Here is a 26246-nt window from a genome sequence, read left to right on the forward strand (position 1 = left end):
TTATGAATGATAATTGCGTAAAACTTCACACGATGGTTGTGAGGTTGGAATTAGGAGAATCATCCAAGCATTATCTTAAATTTATAGTTTCTTGTTTACCTTATTTGAGGGTGGTAAAGGGGGAGGGGTACTGAACACGGAAACACGTGAAATAAAAATCGCAAAAACGTTGCACAAAAAATAAAAATCGAGTAAAACGAAGCACGAGAAATAAAATCCAAAATATCAAGGAAAACAGTACCAGAAGTTATTAACTCAGGCGTATTTTCAGACGTGCAGCCACTATTAGTGAACATGAAGACATTGATTGCGGTCACATTTTAGCGTCTGCTACTTGCATCTGATTTGGTGGAAAATAGTTTTCATAGTTATTTGATAGATCTTATTACATACCATACATATATACAATAGATTTGCAAAAGTACAATGGTAACAATATTCTATGCTTCAATTTTGTTTATATTACACATGTTTAAAAGGTACTAGAACGCACCCGTGATATCGCGGGTCCGTGACTGAATTAAAGTATATAACTATGCGCAAGACTTATTTTTGTATTAGTATTGTCATCTGATAAAGTCATGCCGATTAAAAGATAGTTATCACCGTTTTCCGTCTGCTTTCAAATCTTTCTGTTTGAACCCGTCTAACTGGAACTTATCAATTATTGGTAATATTAATTATTTGGAAAACAAAAATTCCTGGGATGGAGTATTTTCTTAATCAACATCTTTGTCCTATATTAGTTATAAATAAAGTTGAATTCTTTGATTCACTGTTTAACGTCATGCCCGCTAACAAATTGAAAACTGTACCTAATACGCCTTATTTTTAGTATTCGTATTGTTATCTTATAAAGTCTTACTGATTAAAATACTACAATAGGTAACAATTTGACAATTTAGTAGCGTCAACCCTGTGATTATGACCCGTGTATATAGCAAATCCTGAATACACCGTTTGGTGGTGAGCCTGTCAAATGCGGAACGTACAGATAAGGTAATAGGTAACAGATGAATATACTATTGGTATCGGTATCGGACTCGACCCGGAACTTCTTAATTATTGGCAATATTAATTACGTGGAAAACAAAAGAGCCTGGAGTGGTATAACTTTTAATCTACACCTTTGTACTATATTAGTTATATATAAAGTTGAATTCTTTGATTCGTCGTTTTTACGTGATGACGGCTGACAAATAGGACCTCGTAATTTTAGTATTTTACTAGAACACACCCGTGATATCGCGGGTCCGTGACTGAATTAAAGTATATAACTATGCGCAAGACTTATTTTTGTATTAGTATTGTCATCTGATAAAGTCATGCCGCCGATTATAAAATAGTTATCACAGTTTTCTCTGCTTTCAAATCTTTCTGTTTGAACCCGTCTAACTGGAACTTATCAATTATTGGTAATATTCATTATTTGGAAAACAAAAGGTCCTGGGATGGAGTATTTTTTTTTATCAACAGCATTGTCCTATATTAGTTATAAATAAAGTTGAATTCTTTGATTCGCTGTTTTCATGACGTCATGCCCGCTAACAAATTAAAAACTGTACCTATACGCCTTATTTTTAGTATTCGTATTGTTATCTTAGAAAGTCTTACTGATTAAAATACTACAATAGGTAACAATTTGACAATTTAGTAGTGTCAACCCTGTGATTATGACCCGTGTATATAGCATATCCTGAATACACCGTTTGGTGGTGCGCCTGCCAAATGCGGAACGTACAGATAAGGTAATAGGTAACAGATGAATATATAACTATTGGTTACGGTATCGGACTCGACCCGGAACTTCTTAATTATTGGCAATATTAATTACGTGGAAAACAAAAGGGCCTGGAGTGGTGTAATTTTTAATCTACACCTTTGCACTATATTAGTTATATATAAAGTTGAATTCTTTGATTCGTCGTTTTTACGTGATGACGGCTGACAAATTGGACCTCGTAATTTTAGTATTATAGATAATCTCTGATTATAGATTATATCAGAGACATACATGTATATATGTCTCTGATTATATAAAGGCAACAGTAGTATACCGCTGTTCAAAAGTCATAAATCGATCGATCGAGAGAAAACAAATCCGGGTTACATACTAAAACCGAGGGAAATACATCAACTCGATAAGAGAGGAAAAGATATAACGTGATAACAGAACACAGAAGACAAGTGCGACAATAAACAAACAACAATACAACATTCATAGAAACAAACTATTATAGATTACAACTGCCACATTCCTAAATTGGTACAGGACATATTAAGAAAAAAATGGTTGGTTGAACCTGTTTTTTATATGCATGGTAGCCAAACTTCCCGGTGTTTTATGGCACGGTTAAATACACCACCGTAAAATGACAACAGTACAATCATTTAGGCCAGTACACAAAAAACAGCTTAATAGAATTACGAAGTATGTGTCTGTCAGAAAACGAATTGATCAACGCCACATAAAGTATAACGTCACTGGTAAACTAAAAATTAAACATAATTCAAGATTAGGTTTGTAACTATATTATTTGATGTATTTTGTAACAATCAAAAGAATATTGGTTTAGTTGTGATAGTAATAGTGCATTGACTAACAATGTCGGCCTTTCTTCCAAATCAAACTTTGTAAAATAAATAAATCCTGTGCACATATAGTTGCTGATTTACACTAAAATCATACAAATCGGAACTAGGTGATAAGTTATCTTTACTTTTACAGACGAATAGAATATAATAGATATCTCTTCAAGGATTTGTATATTCCTAAACTGGCATGATTCTAGCCTCATTAGGAAGGGAGTTCCATACTTTTGCTGCCTCAAATCTTAAGGATCTTTTACCATAACGTCTTGAGGTTCTAGGTCTCAGCAGTACTTCACATAACTGAAATTATATGAATTGTTTTTTATTACAACTAAATCTTGAATAAATAAAGGACATTTTTTCATGATTAATTATTTTACAGGTCTTTAAGGCAATTGAAATTGAGCGCATTTTACGATCGAGTTTTTAATAATGGAAGGTTTGAAATCTGCAGGAGTGTTTCGTATTCATGAGATCTGATGGTCTTCATAAATAAAGCGGCGAAGCGCTCGTTCTTGTATTTTTTTTCTATTTTTCTTGTATTTTGTTCCCCACAGTAATGCCAAGTCAAAGGGCAGTAACTAAAGTTAGACATAATAAAAGAGTAATAAATGGTGAGTTTACTGAGTTTCCCCAATTCTTTTCAAAAAAAATAATTGCCGCTTGCAGCTGAACTAGCTTGGCAACTTTAAAGGGGCCAACTAAAGCCCACCTCCGTTGCGTGATTATCCCGCTGTGTTAAAGACCCATTGGTGGCCTCCGACTGTTTTGTGCTCTTTGGTCATATCTTTGTTATTTGGTCACCGTTGTGGAGAGTTGTCTAATCTCGGGAACTATTTAGCCGAATTCTAATTGACAATCACATTTTTTTTAAAAGAACCTGACCAAAGTTCAACATCCCCATGGTTAAAATAATAAAGTATATATAACACAATATATTTGTATAAAATAAAAGTATGCCGGACTGCAACTACTTTTATTACATGGTCGAAGCATAGTGGTACTTGGCCGAAATGAACAAGGCCGAATCACCCAAGGCCGAACTGGCTCCTGTTTCCATAGTGTGAAAGGAAAAATGTTTTTCAAAGAAAGATTTATATATCTCTTTCATTCGGCAGAAAGCTTTTCGCGAATTCTTGAATTTCTTCGGTATTTTCTCCTTCGCCAAGCCTTGTTAACGAAAATCGGAAACTTGCGTTACCGTGTAGTCCCGGAGTTTTTGAGCGCCTTGGTCATGTGACTTAGCCGGAAGTGGGAAGTTGATTCAGGAAGAGTTCTCGTACACTGTTTATTCTTTGTATTTTATTTTAATTCATTTAAGTGTCTACAATAGGTAAGCTTAAAAAGTCGGAAAGTATATTTTAATCGAAAATATTCGTATGCACGATATTTTGTAAACATGTGCCTTCTTCTTTAGGCTGAGTTAGAACTAAGAGGATCGACATGCACTGTCATAAAAAAAATCATACACATTCACAGAATGAGTCACTTTGTTGTTTGATGTTTTCAGTGATATTGAACATTTTGTTTGTAGTACAATAATTAAAACTGACTAAAGCTGAAGACTCACTTTATTGATAATGTTGGTGGCCACGCCAAGTAGTCTAAATTTACCATGTTTATAGTCCCATGTAGGTCTTGCTTTGTGGGTCTCATTGGGGTCTAGACGTGACGCTGGATTGCCAATTTTTTGTAAGTGTGACATGTGAAAGTCAAATTATTGTGTGCTGAAAACGGAAAAAGAGGTCTAGCGGGACCCGGGAAATGACAAAAAAATGAGAATTGCTTATGTATATAGTGTAAGCTGGAATCTGACAAAACAGTAAGCGGGATCTGGGATCGGAACCCCCCAATGAGACCCCCTTGCTTGGACTCAGAAACAAACAAACCTTTTATGATATTTGTCAACATGGTCAAACTCAGAGTGATTTAGTCCAGTTAATACACCAATAAATTCCTTAAAAAAGGCATTTAATCCCAATAGTACTTTAAAACAGGGGATAAGAAATTTAAATTCCCACTATAATAACTTTCATTACACATAAATTGTATAAAATTAGTGTCATTGAATTGGTCTAGAGCATGAATTTTGTTTTGTTTTAAGCAACAAAAAAGTACTGTATGAAATTTGCTATTGAATAAAAAAAACTACAAAAATGTCTTTTAATCATTAAAATGATTTTTTTGTCGAAATAATATGATGAACGCACAGAAAATAAACTTAATTTTGACATCATGTTGATGTTATATTTTGCATAAAACTTATGATGTAAGGGAATGGGAGACTTTGCATACAAGAATGACAAGTTGAGATATGTCATTGTTTGTACGGAAAACTTACATGTACATGTACATGTATTTACATTTACTAGCAAGTTCCGATAGAATAATGTGCCACAATTTTAATCTTTTATGTAATATTTACAAAATGATTGTGGCATGACGGTTATTCTGGGTAAAATCTAGAGTCATTCAGAGGAAACATAGCCATATTCTAAAGAAACCTAGCCATATTCTAAAATAAATAGAATTGAAACAATTTACTTCAAAAATGTCACACAAAACCATTTTAAAAATGGCAAGGATGCTTGAGAAAAAAATAAAAAATACCATAGACATAAGAAGCATATGAAGCATTTGTGACCCAAATCAGAAATCAACTCAAATTAAAGATATAGTCATAAAAGTAACAGTATTAAAATCAGAAAATAATCTATCATTCTATAATTCAGACTTAATCATGTAATTCATTTTAATTGAAATATTTGAACATGTATTAGTATTAGTATCAGACATGTTAGACATTTCCCCTAATGTTTTAGATATGTGGCGAGCTGGAGTTGATGTGAAGTCTTCATCAAATGGTGCTGATGATGATGATTGGGAAACTGAAGCAGATTTTGAGGTAAATTATGACAAACAAACTTTTATTGAAAAATTTTATAGCTGCAGAATTTAGCAATTAACAGGCTACATGTATTGTTCAAACTTGGAATTATTTTCTATTATGGAATTTGCAAAATTTCTTGTGCCAGAAATTTTTAATGAATTCCATGTTTATTCTGTTATTGTCTGTCTCATAATGTTTTGAGTGACGCATAACACTTTCCATACTATGTATTTTGTATAGATAGTGTTGTGCGCGGCACAGTGCATTCTATTGAAAATGTACTATTTTTTTGGTACATGTAATATGTTGTGTTGTGCGTCGCACAGAACATTACAATACAGAAAAAACATGTAATTTATTAAAAATTTCAATCTCAAGAAATTATACAAATTCCATAATTGAAAAATATTCCAAGTTTAAATAATAGCCTGTTAATTGGTTTTGTAGATGAACCATTTTAATTTTTAAGAGACTTTGTTGATGATATTAAGACCAATATTTATGAGATTGGTTTGACTGAATAAATATCAAATAAGTTCTCAATCATGTAAACAGTAAAACGTTATGGATTGCTGGATCTTCACCACATAAAATATAATTCATGTACACATTCATTTTATTGTAATTTGAAATAACCAAAAGTAAAGAAGGGTTTGGATGAATAATTGCAACCACTGAGTTTACTACTTACATTTTGTACATGTCATGTGAATGGCAACTGGACAAGCTGCCCAAACATGATGACAAAATATGTTTGGATAAATTTGATGTATTTTGAAATCAATAAAAAAATGGGTTAGCGTTTTAGGTATTCAATATTCTTCCGACAGATAACCTTTAACCTTTGACAAAAAACAGAACTATTATAACATATTATGCTCAATTTTTTTTCTCCTTTCAGAATGATGTTAGTGAACAGGAACAGCGATGGGGTGCTAAAACTATAGAAGGTTCAGGTCATCAAGGGTCATTAAAGTGAGAATTTTATTTACTTTTACATGCAGGCGTTTACACACTGTAAATGAAATTATGCAACTCCTTTGATTACATTTACACAAGGAGCTCATGACATAAGTTATGAGTTATAATGTGTTCTTTTTTCAGACACTAACTTCCTGTTTTCCAATTTTGAATTACAAGTGGGGATATGCTTAACAATGCTTAATAGGTCAACACAATGACAAACATATTTGTTTGATATGTCTTTTCAAAAAAAAAGTGTGTGCATTTATCATGTATTGAAAAATTATTTTGCAGACTACATCATGTACATTTTGAGATGACTAATTCTATGTCATTTTTTTTTCAAACCTTTTCTTTGTATTATTAAACTAGTTTAAAGGATTTGAGGAACCAAGTAGCTACTGATGATGACAAAAAGAAGAAAGATGAGTATGAAAAAGGTCCTAAGGCATCTGAGGGATATGGTGGAAAGTTTGGGGTGATGAAGGACAGAATGGATAAGGTAAGATGTGTACTGTGTCTTTTGTAGACTTCGTATAAGGCTAGATGTGTATTGTACATGTTGTATGTATTGTACTCTTTGTATAAGGCTAGATACATATTGTACATGTTATATGTAATTGTATTGTACATTTTGTATTAGAAAATGTTACAAACATATTGCATGGTGCTTTAATTGAGGCAATATCATTTTATTTATATTTCATGCAGTAAATTTTTGAATGATATTTGTTGTTCTGAAATGTATAGGACATTTAGAATTGATTTGTTGATCTTCTTTACACCCTGAAAACAGGAAGTATTTAAAAAAAAAAGGAAAAAAAAACAGATTTTTGAGGTTTCTTCGTTAAATGAAACAACATAATTTGCTGACTTTAAATTATCCTCATGTTAAAAGAAGAAATTTGAAGAATGACTAAATGAAAATGTTTATAACTGATATGACTAAAATGATTTTGTTTGGCTAGGTGGAAAGTTTTTAAACTTAATTATATTTATTGAATCTGTTCAGAATTTCATGGCAATTTACCAGAAAGTTCTTAATGATTAGATGAAGTGTCAAGGTTAAAAATTGATAAAAGTCTGATGTCCATTTTCAGCCTTCTGGTGGTAAACTGATCAATTAACCCACATCTCATTGATTTATAATAATTTGCATGACTTTTAATAAAGTCACTAGATTTTAAAGAATTTCAACGCAATCTATGAAAGAGAATTTATATTCAGAAGATGTAAAATTTATTTAAGGTTGTGATTATGGCTCAGAATTAGATTTCCCTAGAATTCTTCTTTTTTATGGCCCCACAACGAAGTTGTCGGTGCCATATAGGTTTACCTTTGTTTATATATGTTTCAAGTTTGTTATCATTGAGAAACAAGTTTTCAGAAGACTTTTTTTGTATTTTTATATACATGTATTTAAATTTAAAAGCACATTATGTTTTCCAATTTTATATTTATCAGATTAAAAATCAAGAAACAAAGTCTAGAAGTCTAACCCCTCATTTAGATTTTTTTGATTGTCTCTCTGTTCTATTGTTACTTTTACAGTATAAAACCTAATTTAAAATCTATTTCTTGTGATTTTCGTACAATTTGCAAGATTACTCTTTTAAAATTGAAGGAATATGATAAAAAATGGATTTGTAAATCCTATTTGTTTAATGTTTCATCAATAATCCATCACCAGTATACATATACATTAAAATTGATTATTAGAGAATAATTTGTATGCTTGCTGTGTTTTGATATAATCCATGCTTTGTTACATTCTTGTTATATTAAAATATTGACAACAGTTTGACATGCAGAGTTATTTTATGTAGAACAAGTATATACAGTTTTATTTTCATTCTTAATCCATGACTTTAAAATGTTTCATATTGTTATCTTTTCACTGAGAGTTTATTTTAAAATGATTTTGATGTATATTGGATTCATTTCCCCCCTGAGATATCAAATGATGTAGGTTTTGTGATTAAAATTACCTAATGGTTAAGGGGAAATAACTCTGCATTGCTATGTTGATTTGTTGCTAGTTTTGCTTCATAACGTAGTCAATATTAATTCATTTATTAGTCGGCTGTGGGTCATGAATATCAAGCAGATTTATCTAAACATGCTAGTCAGACTGATGCAGCTAAAGGATTTGGTGGCAAATACGGAGTTCAGCAAGACCGGAAAGATAAAGTAAGATATCTGTAAAGTCATTAATTTAGGAAAAATTATGGGCAGTGATCATACAAACCCTGATATTATTGCCTTACATTCCCGACAGTAATGGTTTATGTTGGAAATGCATGGATCTTGGACAGAAACTGATTCTTAATCAAGAAAAGTTCTCAAGTTTTTTCCCATATTTTACTGATACATCAGTTTCGTTTTTTGGCAGTCAACACAACACATTTACTCTGACACACAAGAATAGAGAGTTTAGACACAGGATTCCGCATGATACTTTACAATTTTTTTGGTTAGGAAATACATGAAGATCAGAGTAAACTGTACTACCAGATAGAGGCTTTGACTATCTGTTTGATTATTCATATGTGAAACACATTTAATAAAGATCTTGGGTTTCCCCATTCTTTTTGGATTTATATCAAAATTGAGGAAACTAGAAAAATAAAAAAAGTGTCCAAATGTTGCCTGATATGCAATAATTCTTAAGAAACATTACACAATATAAACTATAGATACAGTATAAGTCAAGTTTGATTTTGGTGGTTTGACATTTAACAATTTTAGTCCTAGCTTTTTTACTGAAAAAAGTTGAGTGATCTGAGTTTCAGTGATCTAACAATTTAATTATCAGTTTTGTTTCATATTAACTTTCAGCTTACACCTCCACATGCAACAATCAGGTTAATACTCATTTTAAAGATCATATTGTAGAAATTTGGTACCACAACCTCAGTTAAAAGTTCAATATTCATTTAATACTAATCATGGAGTAATTTTAAAACAATTCCCCATAATTATCTGCATCAGACTTTAGAGCTGTTTTTCTGTAGTTCATTGATGCTAGAAGTTTTGTTGAGGTGTGCTGTACAATATAACATAATAACAAGGTGTTTTTGTTAATAAAATGTTGTTGTTTTGTTTTGATAGAAAAACAACTTCATTTCGGATAGTAGTCACTAAGATAGAAATAACTCTATTAATTGATCTTATATTTGGACAAATGACATTTTTTTGTCGAGCCTTCGACTTTAGTCGAAAAAGCGAGACTAAGCGATCCTACTTTCCGTCGTCGTCGGTGTCGTCGTCGGCGGCGTCCACAAATATTCACTCTGTGGTTAAAGTTTTTGAAATTTAAATAACTTTCTTAAACTATACTGGATTTCTACCAAACTTGGACAGGAGCTTGTTTATGATCATAAGATGGTATCCAGAAGTAAATTTTGTAAAAATAAAATTCCATTTATTCCGTATTTTACTTTTAAATGGACTTAGATTTTTCTGTGGGGAAACATTATATTCACTCTGTGGTTAAAGTTTTTAGAATTTTAATAACTTTCTTAAACTATACTGGGTTTGTACCAAACTTGGACAGAAGCTTGTTTATGATCATTAGATGGTATCCAGACTAAATTTTGTAAAAAAATAAATCCATTTTTTCCGTATTTTACTTTTAAATGGACTTAGATTTTTCTGTGGGGAAACATTATATTCACTCTGTGGTTAAAGCTTTTAGAATTTTAATAACTTTCTTAAACTATATTGGGTTTGTACCAAACTTGGACAGAAGCTTGTTTATGATCATAAGATGGTATCCAGACTAAATTTTGTAAAAAAAATAATCCATTTTTTCCGTATTTTACATTTAAATGGACTTAGTTTTTCTGCGGGGAAACATTACATTCACTCTGTGGTTAAAGTTTTTAGAATTTTTATTTTTATTAACTTTCTTAAACTATACTGGGTTTGTTCCAAACTTGGACAGAAGCTTATTTATGATCATACGATATTATCCAGAAGTAAATTTTGTAAAAAGATCACTCCATTTTTTCTGTATTTTACTTTTAAATGGACTTAGATTTTCTTCCAGTTAACATTACATACAGTCTGCAGTTACAGTTTTCAAAACATTTATTAGATTCATTAACTAAAACTTGGACAGAAGCTTCTTACAATCTTTAGATAGTATCAAGAGGAATATTTTATTGATTTTTTTCCTCAATTTTGTTGAGGCTGCGACTTACAGCAAAAGTAGGCGAGACACTGGGTTCCGCGGAACCCTTACAAATTTTTTGTCACAGGGACTCACAGCCCTGAATTTTGTTAAAATTTCTAAACATGCTAAACTAGTCTTGCATGACAGGACTGAAAACACCTTGTATGCACTTTATAAACAGAGAACGCGTGAAAACAAGATTTATTGCATGCTGTTAGCCAGCCAGCAAAACAAATAGAATCATAGAAACATGGTTAGAAATGCTCATATAATATTGACTTTATATTTGTTTTTAAACAATTTAAAATTGCTATTTAATAACTTAATGGTAATGTTGCCTTTTGTTTAATCAATTGAAAGGCCAATTTGACATGTAGATTGAGAAAAATAATTATACTGATAATTAATAGTCTTGTGTTATGAAACCAATGTGTCACTCAGATATATAATATCCATTTACCTTATTGTATGATTTTGATTTTCAATGTACATACACATTCAAAAAGTAAAATGAATTATATCCAATACACATGTTTTTTTTGCTACAATGTAAAAAATAGATGTAGCAAAAAATATAACATGAATACAAAGTTAAAGATATGAAAAAAGAATTTTTTTCAAAACTATATTAAGGTAGTCTCATTTATAATTATATCCAAAATTCTTCATTGATAAAACTATTAGTAAGATGGTCTCATTCATAATGATATCAATTTTTTTTTATTGATAAAACTATTGGTATATTTAGGCTGCTATGGGTTATGACTACCAAGGAAAGACAGACAAGCACGCTTCTCAGAAAGGTTGGTTTCTTTATAATTTATTTGCATGCTGCATAAATTAAATAAGAAAACTGTGGATTTTGAAACCATATTAAATATAAGGCCTAGGAAGTTTGAGTAAAAAGGTCAGCAAGATGCTATTTTTCCACTAGCATTCATTTCTATCATCACAAAACCAAATTTACACTAAAAAGAATTTTAAGACAATCATGTATTTGAATGAAACATAATTTCCACATGTTTTTTTACACAAATGAGATCTTTATATTTATGGTATAGATAAAATATCCTCCACCCTATATATCATTCATACATCATTTATACATCAGTTGTGTAAGGGGCCTGGGTGGCTGAGTGGTCAAAGTATTTCTACTTCTGTAATTACTAGCCAGTCAACTCTGAGGTTGCGAGTTTGAATCATGCTAGTTAGGGGGCACTCTACTCCAATCTTAACTGACTAGGATTGCTAGTTTTCATATCGAAGGTTGGTGGTTTTCTTTAGGCACTCAGGCTTCCTCCACCAGTAACAACTGACTGCCACAAAATAGCAAAGTGGTGTTAACACTAATAATCAATTTATGTCTAGATTGTTGACTTTTGTTCCAAACCTTTGATATATCAAACTCTGATATCTACCAGATGTACCAATTTGCTTGATTTTATCAGCAGAGTTAAATTATCTTGTAATATCATTTTATTGATTTATTTTGGAAAAATGCAGTTATTCTATGAATATTTACAGATTATTCTACTGGTTTTGGTGGAAAGTATGGTGTACAGAAAGATAGAGTAGATAAATCAGCTGTTGGTTATGATTATAAAGAGCAACTAGGAAAACATGAATCACAAACAGGTTGGTTCCCTGTTCAAATACTGTATGCATGAATAAATAGGGATTTTGGGTATGTGTCATTTTGACAATTACCAATTGACTCTAAAAAAGACATGCTATATATTTGTCTATACAATTCTGCATGCTGATTCTGATAATAAAGTCTTTTTGCAAATCTGACTTTCTGCAGCTCTGCTGTTTAAGCCTTTGAATATTGACTCTTTATTTCATTAACATAGATGGTACAATATATCCTAAACTTTCTTGAACCATAAATTCTGTAAGATTTTGTTTAAAGCAGATAGATACTACTAAACGATCATCAATTTGGAAGATACAATCAAAAGGATTTTTTAATGTTTTTTGTTTTTATTTTTAAAATTTGAACCATGACACAAATGAAAATAAATTTTAATGCACAATGCTCAAAATATTGGATTTTTATTTGAATATTTTCCTATTCAGGAAATTTTCCAAGGGGAGATAACCTTTCAATTCAGGGGAGATAATTTAATGGGTTATATATAAAATCTATCAAATAGAGATTAATCTAAATAATGTCTTATCATCATCTCATAATTTTCAACAATAATAGTTATTTAGAAAGAAAAGACACTGTGTAAATTGTAAAGAATCGGACAATATATAAACTTTCTTCTTATAGCAATATCTAACTTTTCTGCTTCAACCTTTTGCTATGCACTGCTTGTTTTCAGATGGTTCTAAAGGCTTTGGGGGTAAATATGGGGTTCAAACAGACAGAAAAGATAAGAGTGCTGTTGGTTATGAATACCAGGGAAAAGTAGATAAACATGACTCACAGAAAGGTAATGTAGTGCAGAAATAGGGATCTGGTCTTTCTAAATCTTTTTCATATTTATGGTATTTTTTATATCATATATGCTTTAACTGCTTATTGATAAGTTAAATATTATGTTATTGCTATCAATTCAACTACTCTCATTCAATTGAATAATCTGTGTAATTTCCTTGTTCTCTTAGCCCTTATTTTTTACTTTTGAATAATGTTCATGTAACAGTATGCTAATTCTATTCATGTCACAATATATTAATTCTATTCTTGTAGCAGTATATTCTATTCATGTAGCAGTATATTAATTATATTCATGTAACAGTATGTTAATTCTATTCATGTAACAGTATATTAATTCTATTCATGTAGCAGTATTTTTCTATTCATGTAACAATATATTAATTCTATTCATGAAGAAGTATATTCTATTCATGTAACAGTATATTAATTCTATTCATGTAACAGTATGTTAATTCTATTCATGTAACAGTATGTTAATTCTATTCATGTAACAGTATATTAATTCTATTCATGTAGCAGTATTTTTCTATTCATGTAGCAGTATTTTTCTATTCATGTTACCATATATTAATTCTATTCATAAACTTCTTCTGTTCTGCATGGTTTCAGACTATTCTAAAGGCTTTGGGGGTAAATATGGGGTGCAAACAGATAGAGTGGACAAATCAGCACTTGGTTATGATCATCAAGAAAAACTTGAAAAACACGAGTCTCAGACAGGTATTGTTGATATGTGTGTTTGTGATGTTTATTTTACTTAAATGGACCATAATTTGCTATTGGGCTCGTTTCCTATAACTATAGAAAAGTGATAAAATAATGAATTACTATAAGAAAAGTTGTAACTACATCTAAAGATGCCATTATTTTTATCAACATACAAGTGTATGCTACTCTTCCCTAGAAAAAAAATTGAAATATACAAATTTCAAAGATTCTACAACCGTATTTTTGTGTCGTTTCTCGCGTTACTTTTTGCTTCCGAAGAGCATAACGCTGACTGATTTATAGATAATCGTCACCGACAAATTCGTAACTTTTGCTTTCACATAACAAAGAACATCGACCAATAAGAATAGTCAGAAGAAAATGCCGAGAACTATAAGTATTTATGTAGCAGATGTAACAGTGGCGTGACTTTTGTGTCCGATTTCGTAACGCAAATTTTAGATGATGTAATCTGCTTTGTTGTAATAGAATTCTTAAAAACAATATGCAAATATGAACTCTCGCGAGATGTTCAAACAGGTAAATCAGAGATGATTTACATTCTTGTTTTGATCTTCGTAATAATTAAGTAAGAAAATGACGTTATCGTTATGCGTTACATTTCACACGAAACAGAAGTCCAGTTATTTATTAAAATTGTTTTTGTCCTTAAGTTCTAATCATTTCCGGTCATACGTGAAACATGTGACTAACATGTGATCACACCCTTACAGCCGAACATACGATATACTAGTTCTAAACATTGTTTTTGTTTCCAACGGGATGTTAGCAAACATAATCTGTAGACTTGTTTCGACTTGTTTAAAAAAGGAAAATACAATTTTCAAAGAGATTGTACCGGGGGGTCTATTATTTTTCCTATGTGCATAATGTTACATACGATCTTGTGTGAAAATAAATGCCCAATGACTTGACAAAATCGATTTCAGATTTGACCGACGTTTAAACACACTACATTTCCCAATAACGATGTAAAGGGTCCTTGGAAAATTCAATCGAAATTACGTCTCTCATCATGGTGCCGATGTTCGTTGGATTGATTTTGCTTCAGCAGTAAATATTACTGGATATTTTAGGTGAATAAAGATGATTAAATGAAAAATGCATGTTAATATACAGTTACACTAGGAATGTACAAAGTTGGTAACTTTGTCACAATTTTTAATTATTTTTTTTTATTCATGTTCTGCAAACACTTTTCAGAAACGCAATAAACTTGTCAAAGGAAAAGTAAACTTTTACCAGGCATGACTTGAAAGGAAGTACTTTATTGATTTTAGCCCACTAAAGTAGGTTAAAATGTGGAAACCATGTAGATGGTGTACAGGTCACAAATATCACATGGTGCCTATTTTAAAGATTTTAATTCCAAGTTAAAAGTTTTTTTCTTTACTGGATTTAAAGAATTTTACATTGCCAATGATTTGGAATAAATTTTATATAACTGGAATTTCAAATCCAAATATAAATATATTTTTTTGGCCAAAACATCAAGATACAACGATTATGGTATCCTGTATCAATGAAGAAAATATGGAAAATTCTGAATAAATTGTACTAATTGTTTTCAAAATAAGCACATATTTAGGAGTTTTATAATACTGTTACATTTAAGATGGATTTTAAGAAAAAGTATACTGTTCAGATTATTTTAAGCAGATTTTGCAATAAAATAAAAATAAAAAAATGCTTTCGGTTTCTTATGGTTTCCTGTCACGTTTAAAAAAAACTTTAATATAACATTGAAAATAGATTTTAAATATTAACATGAAGCAAGTAACACTAGTAATGGTGTTTATTTATGCCTTTTGAATTATATTGTGCAAGATAAAGAAAATAAAGATTGGTTTCCTGTTTGGTTTCCTGTCACGTAAACGGTGAATCAAAATGTATTAATTTTTTCTAGAAAAACTCAATTGTTCCATTCATACTATTCTAACACCAACACAACCCACAAAATAAAAGTTAAAATTTTAGAACTTATAAAAAAGGATACAAAAAGAAACCAAAGGCCGCATACCAAATTATGGTCCATATGTTGAAATACAGCTACACAACTTTTTTTTATAAAATATTTAGTCATAGACAAAAATTGTAGAATTTGATAAACATTTTGAAAGGAAATGTTGATAAAGTGTTATTGTCTTGCATGAAACAAATTATTTCTTCAGAAATTTGTATGATATACGTAAAAGTTTATTGAAATGATTTTGAGAAACAGAGGTACTGTTTTGTGACCAAATACATAGGTTTACAAGTCTTAAAGAATTCTCATTCTCTCTCTATTATCAATCTGATTGTAGATCAAAGGTAGACAAAGTATTTCTTGATTAACAAAAATAATATAAATATTCATAGTGATCATGCTTTCATTAAAGACAAGTTAGGAATATTAACAAACTAGCTGCTATTGGTTGGGAAATTAACACCAGCTTAGAGAAATACCCTATGAGATAACTGTCAAACACTGTAATTGTATTCTCATTATTATTTCAAGCACAGCTGGTCATGTTACAAAGCATAATATTTAGTAATCTTGAGGGAAATGGGAGCATGTCAAGTTGCACATCCAAATTGTATTCTTATAACTGACTTTGTGATCATTAAAGACTAATTAACAAAAACAATTTTAAATATGTATTTGTGTATGGTTTATGAAGATTTGTATTGTAATATAAAGTCTTTAGTTATGTCTTTTATACTTCATAAATATGGATAACAGCACCTCATGCAGCTGCCTAAAATACAAATTCCTCATGCAGCTACCTAAAAAACAAACTCCTTTTGCTTATACAGTAAAACCTATCTAAACCAAATTTCGTTTGGACTGAGAGTTTTTTAATTAAACATGTGTTGGTATTAAGTTGGTAAAAACACCACAAAGTATTCATTGTATTTTCTGGTACAAGAGATAGTGTAACCAGGTAATCAATTTAATTTAAGTTTGGTGTAGATAGGTTTCACTGTTTGTAAAAATATGATTCAGTACCTTCACATTATTTGTTCACTTTATAAAGGATTTGTCCAATTAGATGATAAGACTTTGTGCATAATTAAACAATAAGAAACTTTTGAAAAAGTGTTTTATTGTATGTCTGTGTAAGAGAAAATTAATTCAAAGTTTTTACTGGATTTTTTGTATTTTTAATATATATTCTTTGAATGACTTTCCAATATGCTCTTGAATGAAAAATGAGCTTCTTACTAAAAGTTCTTCTTTCAAAATCTTTTCTTAAATCTGTTTATTATCATTCTGTTATATATTACATGGTTTCAGACTATTCTAGAGGCTTTGGGGGTAAATATGGGGTACAAACAGATAGAGTGGACAAATCAGCATTTGGCTGGGACCACCAGGAAAAGTTACAAAAACATGAATCTCAGACAGGTATTGTTGGGGCTTGTGTTTGTGTGTAGTGATTTTAGATTTGGTGTTGTTCTAGTAAAGGATATCACAAAAATATTCTGTTTACAGCTCTTCTATAAAAGCATGCAAAGCAAACCTTTTGATCAACTTGCTTGCTATGTTTGCAAACAATAGGTAGGCGGAGTTTCAATCTGTTTTATTTATACTGGGATTTGATTGTACAATAAAAATGACATGCAATAACATTAATGTTTATTGTCCAATCAAATTCCAGTATATAGTAAACAGACTGAAACAGACTACATACCTTTTGATTACAAAAATCCAAACAAACATTATAAGCAAGTTTATCAAAGGTTTGCTTTGCATGCTTTTATAGAGGAGCTGTTGTAGATTTTGCATAAAATGGTTTGATATACCTCAAATATTTTTAATATAGCAAAATTATTGAGTCATATTTTAGGCCTGTTCTTCACTTTCAGTGATACCCAAATTATTTTTCATATTTCTTTCAAATGATTGAGTATCCTGTTAGGAATATTCTGGAAAATAATACTGATATATGATATATAAAAAAAATCTTGCAAGAAATCATTTCATATTATATTACTTATTTGCATCAAGCAGAATATTTTGTGATGTTCTCATAAAGGTTTTGCATAGGTTTTTGCTACCACTTCTGCTATTTGAAAAATCCATGATATGCATCACATAATGAATAGGTTTAAAGTTTTAATGAGTTTTCACTTTCCAAAAATAGTATACCTGATTTTTAAGTCAGTGTTGAACTAGAACCATTTTAGTTTTTATGCAACATTTTGTAGCCTATATTTCAAATAAAAAAAGAAACCTTTACTATATTGAAATAAAAAAGTGTGTTTGTAGTCATGGATTTTAATCACTGATTTTTCACATCTTTTGGATATATTCCTTTGCACAATATTGCTGCAGATACTTAATCCGGCTTCATGTTCACTTTCCAAATAATACCTTCACTATTCAAAACATTTCATTGCAACCTAAAATGCTCATTGTTATCACACAAAACATTTCACTGCTGTAGAACTAAGCATTTCATTGCTATCAAACAAAACATTTCATTGCTATCGTACAAAAAGTTTTATTGCTATCCAGCAAAGCATTTCATTGCAACTAAATGCTCATTGCTATTGGTATAAAAGTAAAATTCATCGTCAGCTTTTTCATCATCCAGTTACTAAATATACTAAGTAGTTTTCATATATTTATTCTTGAAAACAAGTTTCAAGCTTGGCCAAAGTATCAGCATTATGAACAATCTTTTAATTTGTTTTACTGGTTTTCAATACATTTGTGAGGGGCTTAAAGGGGGGTTTCTGCACGGAAGGACGCAAAATAATTTGCCATTTCACAAGGAACAAACAATTTAAAATGTCTTGCACGTTGATCTTTTTATCAATTTCACGAAACATGATGAATAACGAACCTTTTTCAGGGCTGCTCGTGAAATGAAAATGGTAAATCACGTTGCAGGAAAATAACCCTTTAAAACCCTTGTTTGTATCACTTAGGTCAAATCTTCAAAACATCTTGTATCTCACCTTTGTTTCATCATTTGAATTTGATCTGAAAACTCAGACCAGATATCATATGGTTTTTTGAACCCCCTGAAAGTGGAACCTGGGATACAAATAACATCTGAAAATTGACCATGACACCAGACTTTCAATTAATGACATAAAGTTAAATCTGGCATGGACAAATTTGACACTGTTTTAACATGTCTTCTTTAAGCTTATTCAATAATAAAAAAAATAAAAAAATATCACATTGTTTAGAAATGAAACCACAAAAAAAAAAAATTTGATAAATCAAATACAAGATTTCCTAATAGAGATATTACAAAATATGAGTATGCAGAGAATTTGATCATTGTTATTTGTTCAATGTAAAGACCTTTCATAGAGTGGATACTTTGGCATGCTTTGACATTGGTTTGAGGAATAAAATTTGACCTTTATAGGATGTTCTGCACTGTATTATTGTTACATCAAATTCCAGGATTTTAAACAATGTTTATGACTATGTTTTCAGACCATTCTAAAGGTTTTGGTGGTAAATATGGTGTACAGAGAGACAGAGTAGATAAATCAGCTGTTGGTTATGATCATAAAGAGCAGCTAGGAAAACATGAGTCACAAACAGGTTGGTTATTTAAAATCATTCCCTGCACATATACTATCATAAATAAAAGGAAATTTATGTCAATAAGACAACAGACCAACAACACAAAAAAGTCATTTCAAGGTCAGCATGCTATAATATGTGTCAAACTCTTAATTGCACAAATTTAAGAAAAGGATTAAATTTAACAAAGACTATCAATGTCTGTCTTAAGCACCTACAAAACCAAATAATTGATATATGATCAACTTTGATGAAAATGAATATTATCAATTGTCTTTTTGGATCCTATGTTGGTACTCCCAACAACATGCTTTAGGAGATAAACAGAGAACATTAGAACTAGATATATCATGATTATACATGATGATTTGAAATTGAATATATCATTGATATTTTTTTTAAAGACCATTCTAAGGGATTTGGTGGAAAGTATGGTGTACAAACAGACAGAGTTGACAAATCAGCAGCAGGTTATGACAGTAAAGAAGATATGGCTTTACATTCATCACAAACAGATTCCAAAAAAGGATTTGGTGGCAAATTTGGAGTAGAGGACAGAAGTGATCAGGTACAATGACCACATATAACTCATTCAATACTACTTATAGATTAACACTCCTGATATTTTATGAATATATATTCGAAAATTACATATGAAGAAAAAAAAAAATTAATATCTTATATTTCTCAATTTATTTAAGAGCAATACAATTATTTTACATAGGAGATATAATAGAAGATAACCAGAACAAAGTGTTTATTTATTCCTATTTTAAAATGATCAATAACAACACACAACAAAAGAAAATTTAGGGTCAGAGTGTCAGAGTGGTACTTAAAAAATTGTGTTCAAAACTCATCTTATCTTTGTTGATATGAATAATAGGAGATGTAGGACATAATTCAATCACAAAAATAATTTTACAAACACTTCTTGATAGCAACATGCAGTCTACAACAGTGTACTGCAAATTAAAGTGCTTAGCTCCATATTGTTGGTCTTTAAAAGTTTTTTTAAATAAATTCACCAGAATAATCAAAGATCTACCAACACCAAGTTCTCAAAATAATGAAATACTTAAAGATAGGACAGAAGACAGCCACTGAGGACGCGGCGCTGCTTACTAAGGATGTGCACTTGAATACCAAAGTGATTTTAACCTAGTATTTACCATTTTACAGTATGTGTACGCTGTTTCTAATGCCTAGCTTAAATAATATGAAAACATTAAGTTTTTCTGACTATATATATATATATATATATATATATTGCTTAAACATTTTTTTTGCTCTCATATAGCAGAGGGACAAAGCATTTAAATTTAGATATTTTAATCTCATATATGCTGGTTATAAAGTTGACTTTATATTTTAGTCTGCTGGTGGTTATGGTGATATGCAAGGAGCATCAACGACCTATCAAAAGACAAGAGCTAATTCAAGTAAGTTAACAGCTATAACTGATCATGTGGTTTGTTATTAATAGACACTATATGCTTGAAAGATTAACCTAGTAAAAATTGCAAGTTATTTTTTGCTGAAATAAGGGGAGATAACTAAGAAAATAAAGGGAGGTTATAGGACATGCAACAATTAGGTTATCTTCTCATCCAGTGTATATTGCTTGGTATATCGAATTCAAAATTGTGTTTTCTTTTAGAAAAAAATTCAGTCACATAGAATAAACTTTATGACTCTTTATTTACCTTATTTCTTAATGAAATATTTGTTCATGTCCAATTTTCTAAAACATGTATCTATGTATTAAGCATGAAGAATATGTATACTAATTCTTATTTCAAGTTGAATTGTATGATGTGTACACTAAAATGGTTTTAAGAGGATATTGTTGTACAACTTTTGACAAAAGCCAACAAAAAGAGACATAATATTTTGCACATTTAAGTTAAGGCTTTCAATTTTACCTCAAGAGTTGTGAATAATAGATAATAAGAGATATAATTTTTTTTTCAAGATGAAATATATAGGTGATATTTATTTAAGGAATGACTGTAATATTTTTTCTGTCTATGAAGAAATAACATAAAAAATTTGGTGCACACTATGTGGGTTATTTAACAGTGTGCACCACATTTTTTATGTTATTTCGAATAGACAGAAAAAATATTAGTCATTTCTTATAATTTAATTCTAAATTCCATTTTAAACCATAGAAAACCATGAAAAAACGTTGATGATGTCACAGTCACATGACTAAATAATAAATTATTTCTATGGGCTTATAACAAAATAACGTCAACCAATGAGAAGACGCGTTACATTCAAAATTAGATTATATACTTATAAAGGTTATAAAATCCGTCAACAGTATTCAACTGAAAATATTGATAAGTTTGAAAAAAAAAACCACATTTATTTATGCTCATTTAAAGAGAAGACCTCTTTCTATTTATTGATTTTCATTCAAATAATGTTAATATAGTTGAGTTTTATGGACTTTCAAAGTACAGATTGTAATTGGTTCCCCTTATACCCATTTTATTTATAGGTTCAGATGGTGCTAAAAATTTAAGATCAAAATTTGAAAATATGGCAAAGGCAGGTGAAGAAGAGTCAAAGAAAAGATCAGAGGAAGAAAAAGCTAGACGGAAGGCAAGAGAAGAGAGAGAATCAGAAGTATCAAGAAAACAAGAAGAGGTACAAATTTCTTAAATTATACAATTATAGCCTTTGTGTAAGGTAGATACAAGGATATATTGACCTGAATGAAGTATATTAACTGTTTTCTATCTGTCTTTGAAAATATTGGTAAACATGTGACTATTACTGAATGAATAAAATTAATAATATTACTCTACATATGGTTGGGGTATTTGTTTTGTCTTATACATTAAAATCTAAATCAACAATGCCATACAAATAAGTACCTATTTTATGTCAATTTACACAAATGATACAGGGGGTTATTGCTTTTTATGCCCCATCTACAATAGTAGAGGGGCATTATGTTTTCTGGTCTGTGGCTACGTTCTTTCGTTCGTTTGTTCTTCCGTCTGTGCGTCCGTTCAGGTTAAAGTTTTTGGTCAACGTGGTTTTTGATGAAGCTGAAGTCTAATCAACTTGAAACTTAGTACACTTGTTGCTTATGATATGATCTTTCTAATTTTTAAGCCAAATTAGACTTTTGACTTCAATTTCACGGTCGACTGAACATAGAAAATGAAAGTGAGAGTTTCAGGTTAAAGTTTTTGGTTGAGGTAGTTTTTGATGAAATTGAAGTCCAATCAACTTGAAACTTAGTACATATGTTCGCTATAGTATAATCTTTCTAATTTTAATGCAAAATTAGATTATTACCAAATTTCACGGTCCATGGAACATTCAAAAAGTGGGGCATCCGTGTACTTTGACACATTCTTGTTATAAGTAGTATGTATTTCATGATGAGTATTTAGCCTTTGTTTCATGTCTGTATTAATGCTAGACAGAGCTTTGAACTTAAAAGTACTTTTACTATTCTATGCTGTTGTTGGTATTAAGTCCTATCTAATACTTTGTCTTAATCTTATTTTGTTTTATCATATTAATAGGAAAGACAGAACCAAGAAAGATGGGATAGAGAGCAAGCAGATGCTGCATCAGCACAATCACAACAACAAGAGGAGGAGGAGGAAACAGTCATGGTGCCCAACCCAGACTACTCTGGTACCAGTGCACAGGAGGACTATGAACCTGATGCATATGGGGATGTAGCAGCACCAACCGAGATACAGGAGGAAGAACAAGATGAATATGATGATGTTCAGCAGTACAAACAGGAACCAGTAGAAGAACCAACGCATCAAGATAATGAGTCAACAGAACAAGATAATGAACCAGCCCCACAGGTCTCGTCAGGAGAAGGTGGAAAAACTGCTATTGCTTTATATGATTACCAAGCTGGTAAATATTCCTGAATACTTTCACATTATACAACCTCCTCTTATGATACATCAAAACTCAAATCAATATTTAATGAATTATTGCAATTACTTCTTTTTTGGATTATCTTGACATCTATATTTTGAGAATATTTTACCTCTGATTATGAAATACTGAAATTTCAGTTTTCTGGATTACATAAAATAATGTTTGTTGAAAGTATAATATTTAATTGTCATAAGCTCCCAAATATGGACAATATACCATTCAATTACCATTCACTATATGTTTTGGTCTATTGTAGAATCGGTCACATTATCATTTAATTTTTTTAATTGTTATAAATCATAAATGATATTTTATGATTTCAGCTGATGACGATGAATTAACCTTTGACCCAGAAGACCTCATAACAAATATTGAAATTGTAAGTATTTATACAGTTTTTCAGCATATAACATTCATTTTTAGGTTTGTATAGATATTTTGTCCCCAGGAGGTGCATTGACATTTGCATAGTTGTGATACATGTACCTGCTACAAAGGAGGATATATCTGAACTATTTGTTTATGTGTTATAAAACAAAGACTGAGTTAAAGCAATTCAAATGAACATATATTAATAGTGTCACTATGTTTAAATTTTCATATTTCACTATATTTATACATTGTGCTCTTTTTGCTGTAATTTGTTATTTGAAGTGACTTCAGAACACTGTCTCGATTTTCAATTTCTCTCAATCTCCTAGGCAACCATCATTTATTTATAGCTTGATATATTGTATACACTCTTGTTTTACTTTAAGAGACAGCTTTTTGTCATCTAAATATATTAATTTTTGCATTTTTGTTTAGGGGTCAGCTGAAGCGTGCCTTCAGGTGTGGAATTTTCTCGCTGTGTTGAAGACCCTTTGGCTGTTGTTTTTTCTTTGGTCGGGTTGTTGTTTCTTTGACACATTCCCCATTTCCATTCTGAATTTTATCTCGATGCCCTGATAATGAATTGCTGTCACATTGATGTTTGCCACATATCTTCTATAATTTAAAAAATCCAGATGAAAAGATAGAACATTTTGTTTAATTTTAGTCATTTGAAAAATTACTAGGTCAGGTAGTAAGAAATGGTTTTGTAAAAACTTGTAGACAAAGCAAGAAAACCCCTCAGACTCAATGGAAGAAAATTCAAGTCTGAAGATATGATTAGACAGAGCCAATAGTTTTTGAATGTATACACAAACATTTAAAAATTACAAGTGAGAGCCAGTAGGATTATAATTTATTTACATGTGATATATTTATTTTTTCCAGATTGATGAAGGTTGGTGGAGAGGTGAATGTCATGGTAAATCAGGACTTTTCCCAGCTAACTACGTAGAATTACAGCAGTAAAACATTCCAGTGCCAAAATCTATGCATACCAGTGTAAATGTGTGTGTATGAATGTATAATTATAAAAACCGCATGTATGTGATAATTTGTATATATTGGGATATAAATGAATTGTTTTATGTGATAAGACAAGATCAAATGATTTGAACATATGACATGTGAAAATTAAATTGTTTACTATTATGCCTTCATTTATGGGTAAAAATGCTGAATTGCATTTTACACTTAATTTTATAAGTACACTTTACACTTTCATTAAATACATTTCATAATTATGCAATTTTCATTATTGTTTTAAGTTTTAAATGACTTAAAAACTTACTGTCAAAGTCTATTTGCTTAGGATTTTTATTTCTTTTTTATAGATAATCTCTTTCTCAATTTTGGATAAAATTAAGTGCTTTCACGATTTGATCATCAAATGCTTTCTTGTTAGAGTCATTTGAATGCTGAAAGGGATTTAAAATTTCTCTTGTTATTAATGAAAACACTACCAAACAATATTTTTCATTATAGGTTTTGTTAGGAAACTTAACAGCGAAATAAAAGAAGACAATTTACAAATATTTATAAATATATTTACTAATTAAGAAAGTATGCATCTCTGGCAAACAACTTCATATTTATCACATCTATAGGTAGGGTGAAGAAAGCAAGCCTTGCTGAAGGCAAATTTCATTGACAAAAATTATACAATTTAATAACAGTGCAATATTTTATATTTGTGTAAAATAAGTCAGAGCACCTGTGATTTATTACTGTTTGTTTTAAAGACATTTCAGAATTATTTATTTTTCTAAATGACTCATAACAATTTTTCTTTGTCAATAATTATCATTGCCAAGTTACTGAAGGATTTGTGTGCATTTTAACTGATATAGTATTTTGCATTTTGACAAACAAGAACTTTGAAGATGAATTTTGTTAAATATCCATGTCCTTCTAATAATCTGCACAATACATTTTTGAATTACGCCGTTTTGAAGAGACTTTCATGCTAAACATACGTGTTCATCCAAATAATCATTGTATACACAAATTACGAAAGTTTAAAGAGTTCTGACAGAAATATACCTTCTTCCTGTGCTTTTAAACAAAGACCAGCTCCAAACAACAGGATTATGACAAATGTTGAGGCTTTGCATATGTTGTTTAGGTCAATATTTCAGAAATAATAATTTTTAAAGTTTTAATACATGTATATATTGATATCTTTTTATTAAATGGTGCTGTCATTTCAGTGTATTTCTACTACCCTTGCTTTGCCAGATATTTTAGATTTTAACTATTTTTGTATTCTTTTATAATATAATATTATATAGGCACACACACTTGTTTAAAAGAATAATTTTACTTAACTTTGTGTTCACATGATATATTTATACGCCTGCTGTTTTATAAACAATGATTACCAATGAAGTGATATTGTATATAAATGTATATTTAATACACATAAACCTTGTGTACAAATACACATAAACCTTGTGTACATATTTTATAATGTCTCATGCTAGTGAAAATGATTTTATAATGAATGTAGAAGAAATAGATTCAAAACCAATTTATGTACATTGAATATTACCTTTTGCCTTCAGTATAGAAAGAAACAAAAGTATTAAAACACTTAATATCTCTTCTTTTA

General features: G+C 30.3%; 1 protein-coding gene across 6 annotated transcripts; it reads left to right on the forward strand.

Annotated features, from left to right (window-relative positions):
• The first annotated feature begins 3760 nt into the window (after window positions 1–3760).
• On the forward strand, window positions 3761–24879 carry LOC134687472 (src substrate cortactin-like). 6 transcript variants are annotated; one of them, XM_063547798.1, is made up of 17 exons: window positions 3761–3925; window positions 5415–5497; window positions 6384–6457; window positions 6818–6947; window positions 8525–8635; window positions 11371–11425; window positions 12147–12257; window positions 12953–13063; window positions 13681–13791; window positions 17078–17188; window positions 19241–19351; window positions 19738–19901; window positions 20709–20775; window positions 21843–21991; window positions 22885–23236; window positions 23587–23642; window positions 24524–24879. In XM_063547798.1, exons 2-17 carry the CDS (start codon window positions 5417–5419, stop codon window positions 24602–24604), a joined length of 1875 nt encoding a protein of 624 aa, XP_063403868.1. In that variant the 5' UTR covers window positions 3761–3925; window positions 5415–5416; the 3' UTR covers window positions 24605–24879. The 6 variants fall into 6 exon arrangements, with proteins under 6 accessions (XP_063403868.1, XP_063403870.1, XP_063403869.1 ...); XM_063547800.1 differs by lacking the exon at window positions 17078–17188; XM_063547799.1 differs by lacking the exon at window positions 12953–13063.
• Window positions 24880–26246: the final 1367 nt, after the last annotated feature.

Source organism: Mytilus trossulus, chromosome 10 (genome assembly GCF_036588685.1).
Source record: "Mytilus trossulus isolate FHL-02 chromosome 10, PNRI_Mtr1.1.1.hap1, whole genome shotgun sequence".
Taxonomy (NCBI): domain Eukaryota; kingdom Metazoa; phylum Mollusca; class Bivalvia; order Mytilida; family Mytilidae; genus Mytilus; species Mytilus trossulus.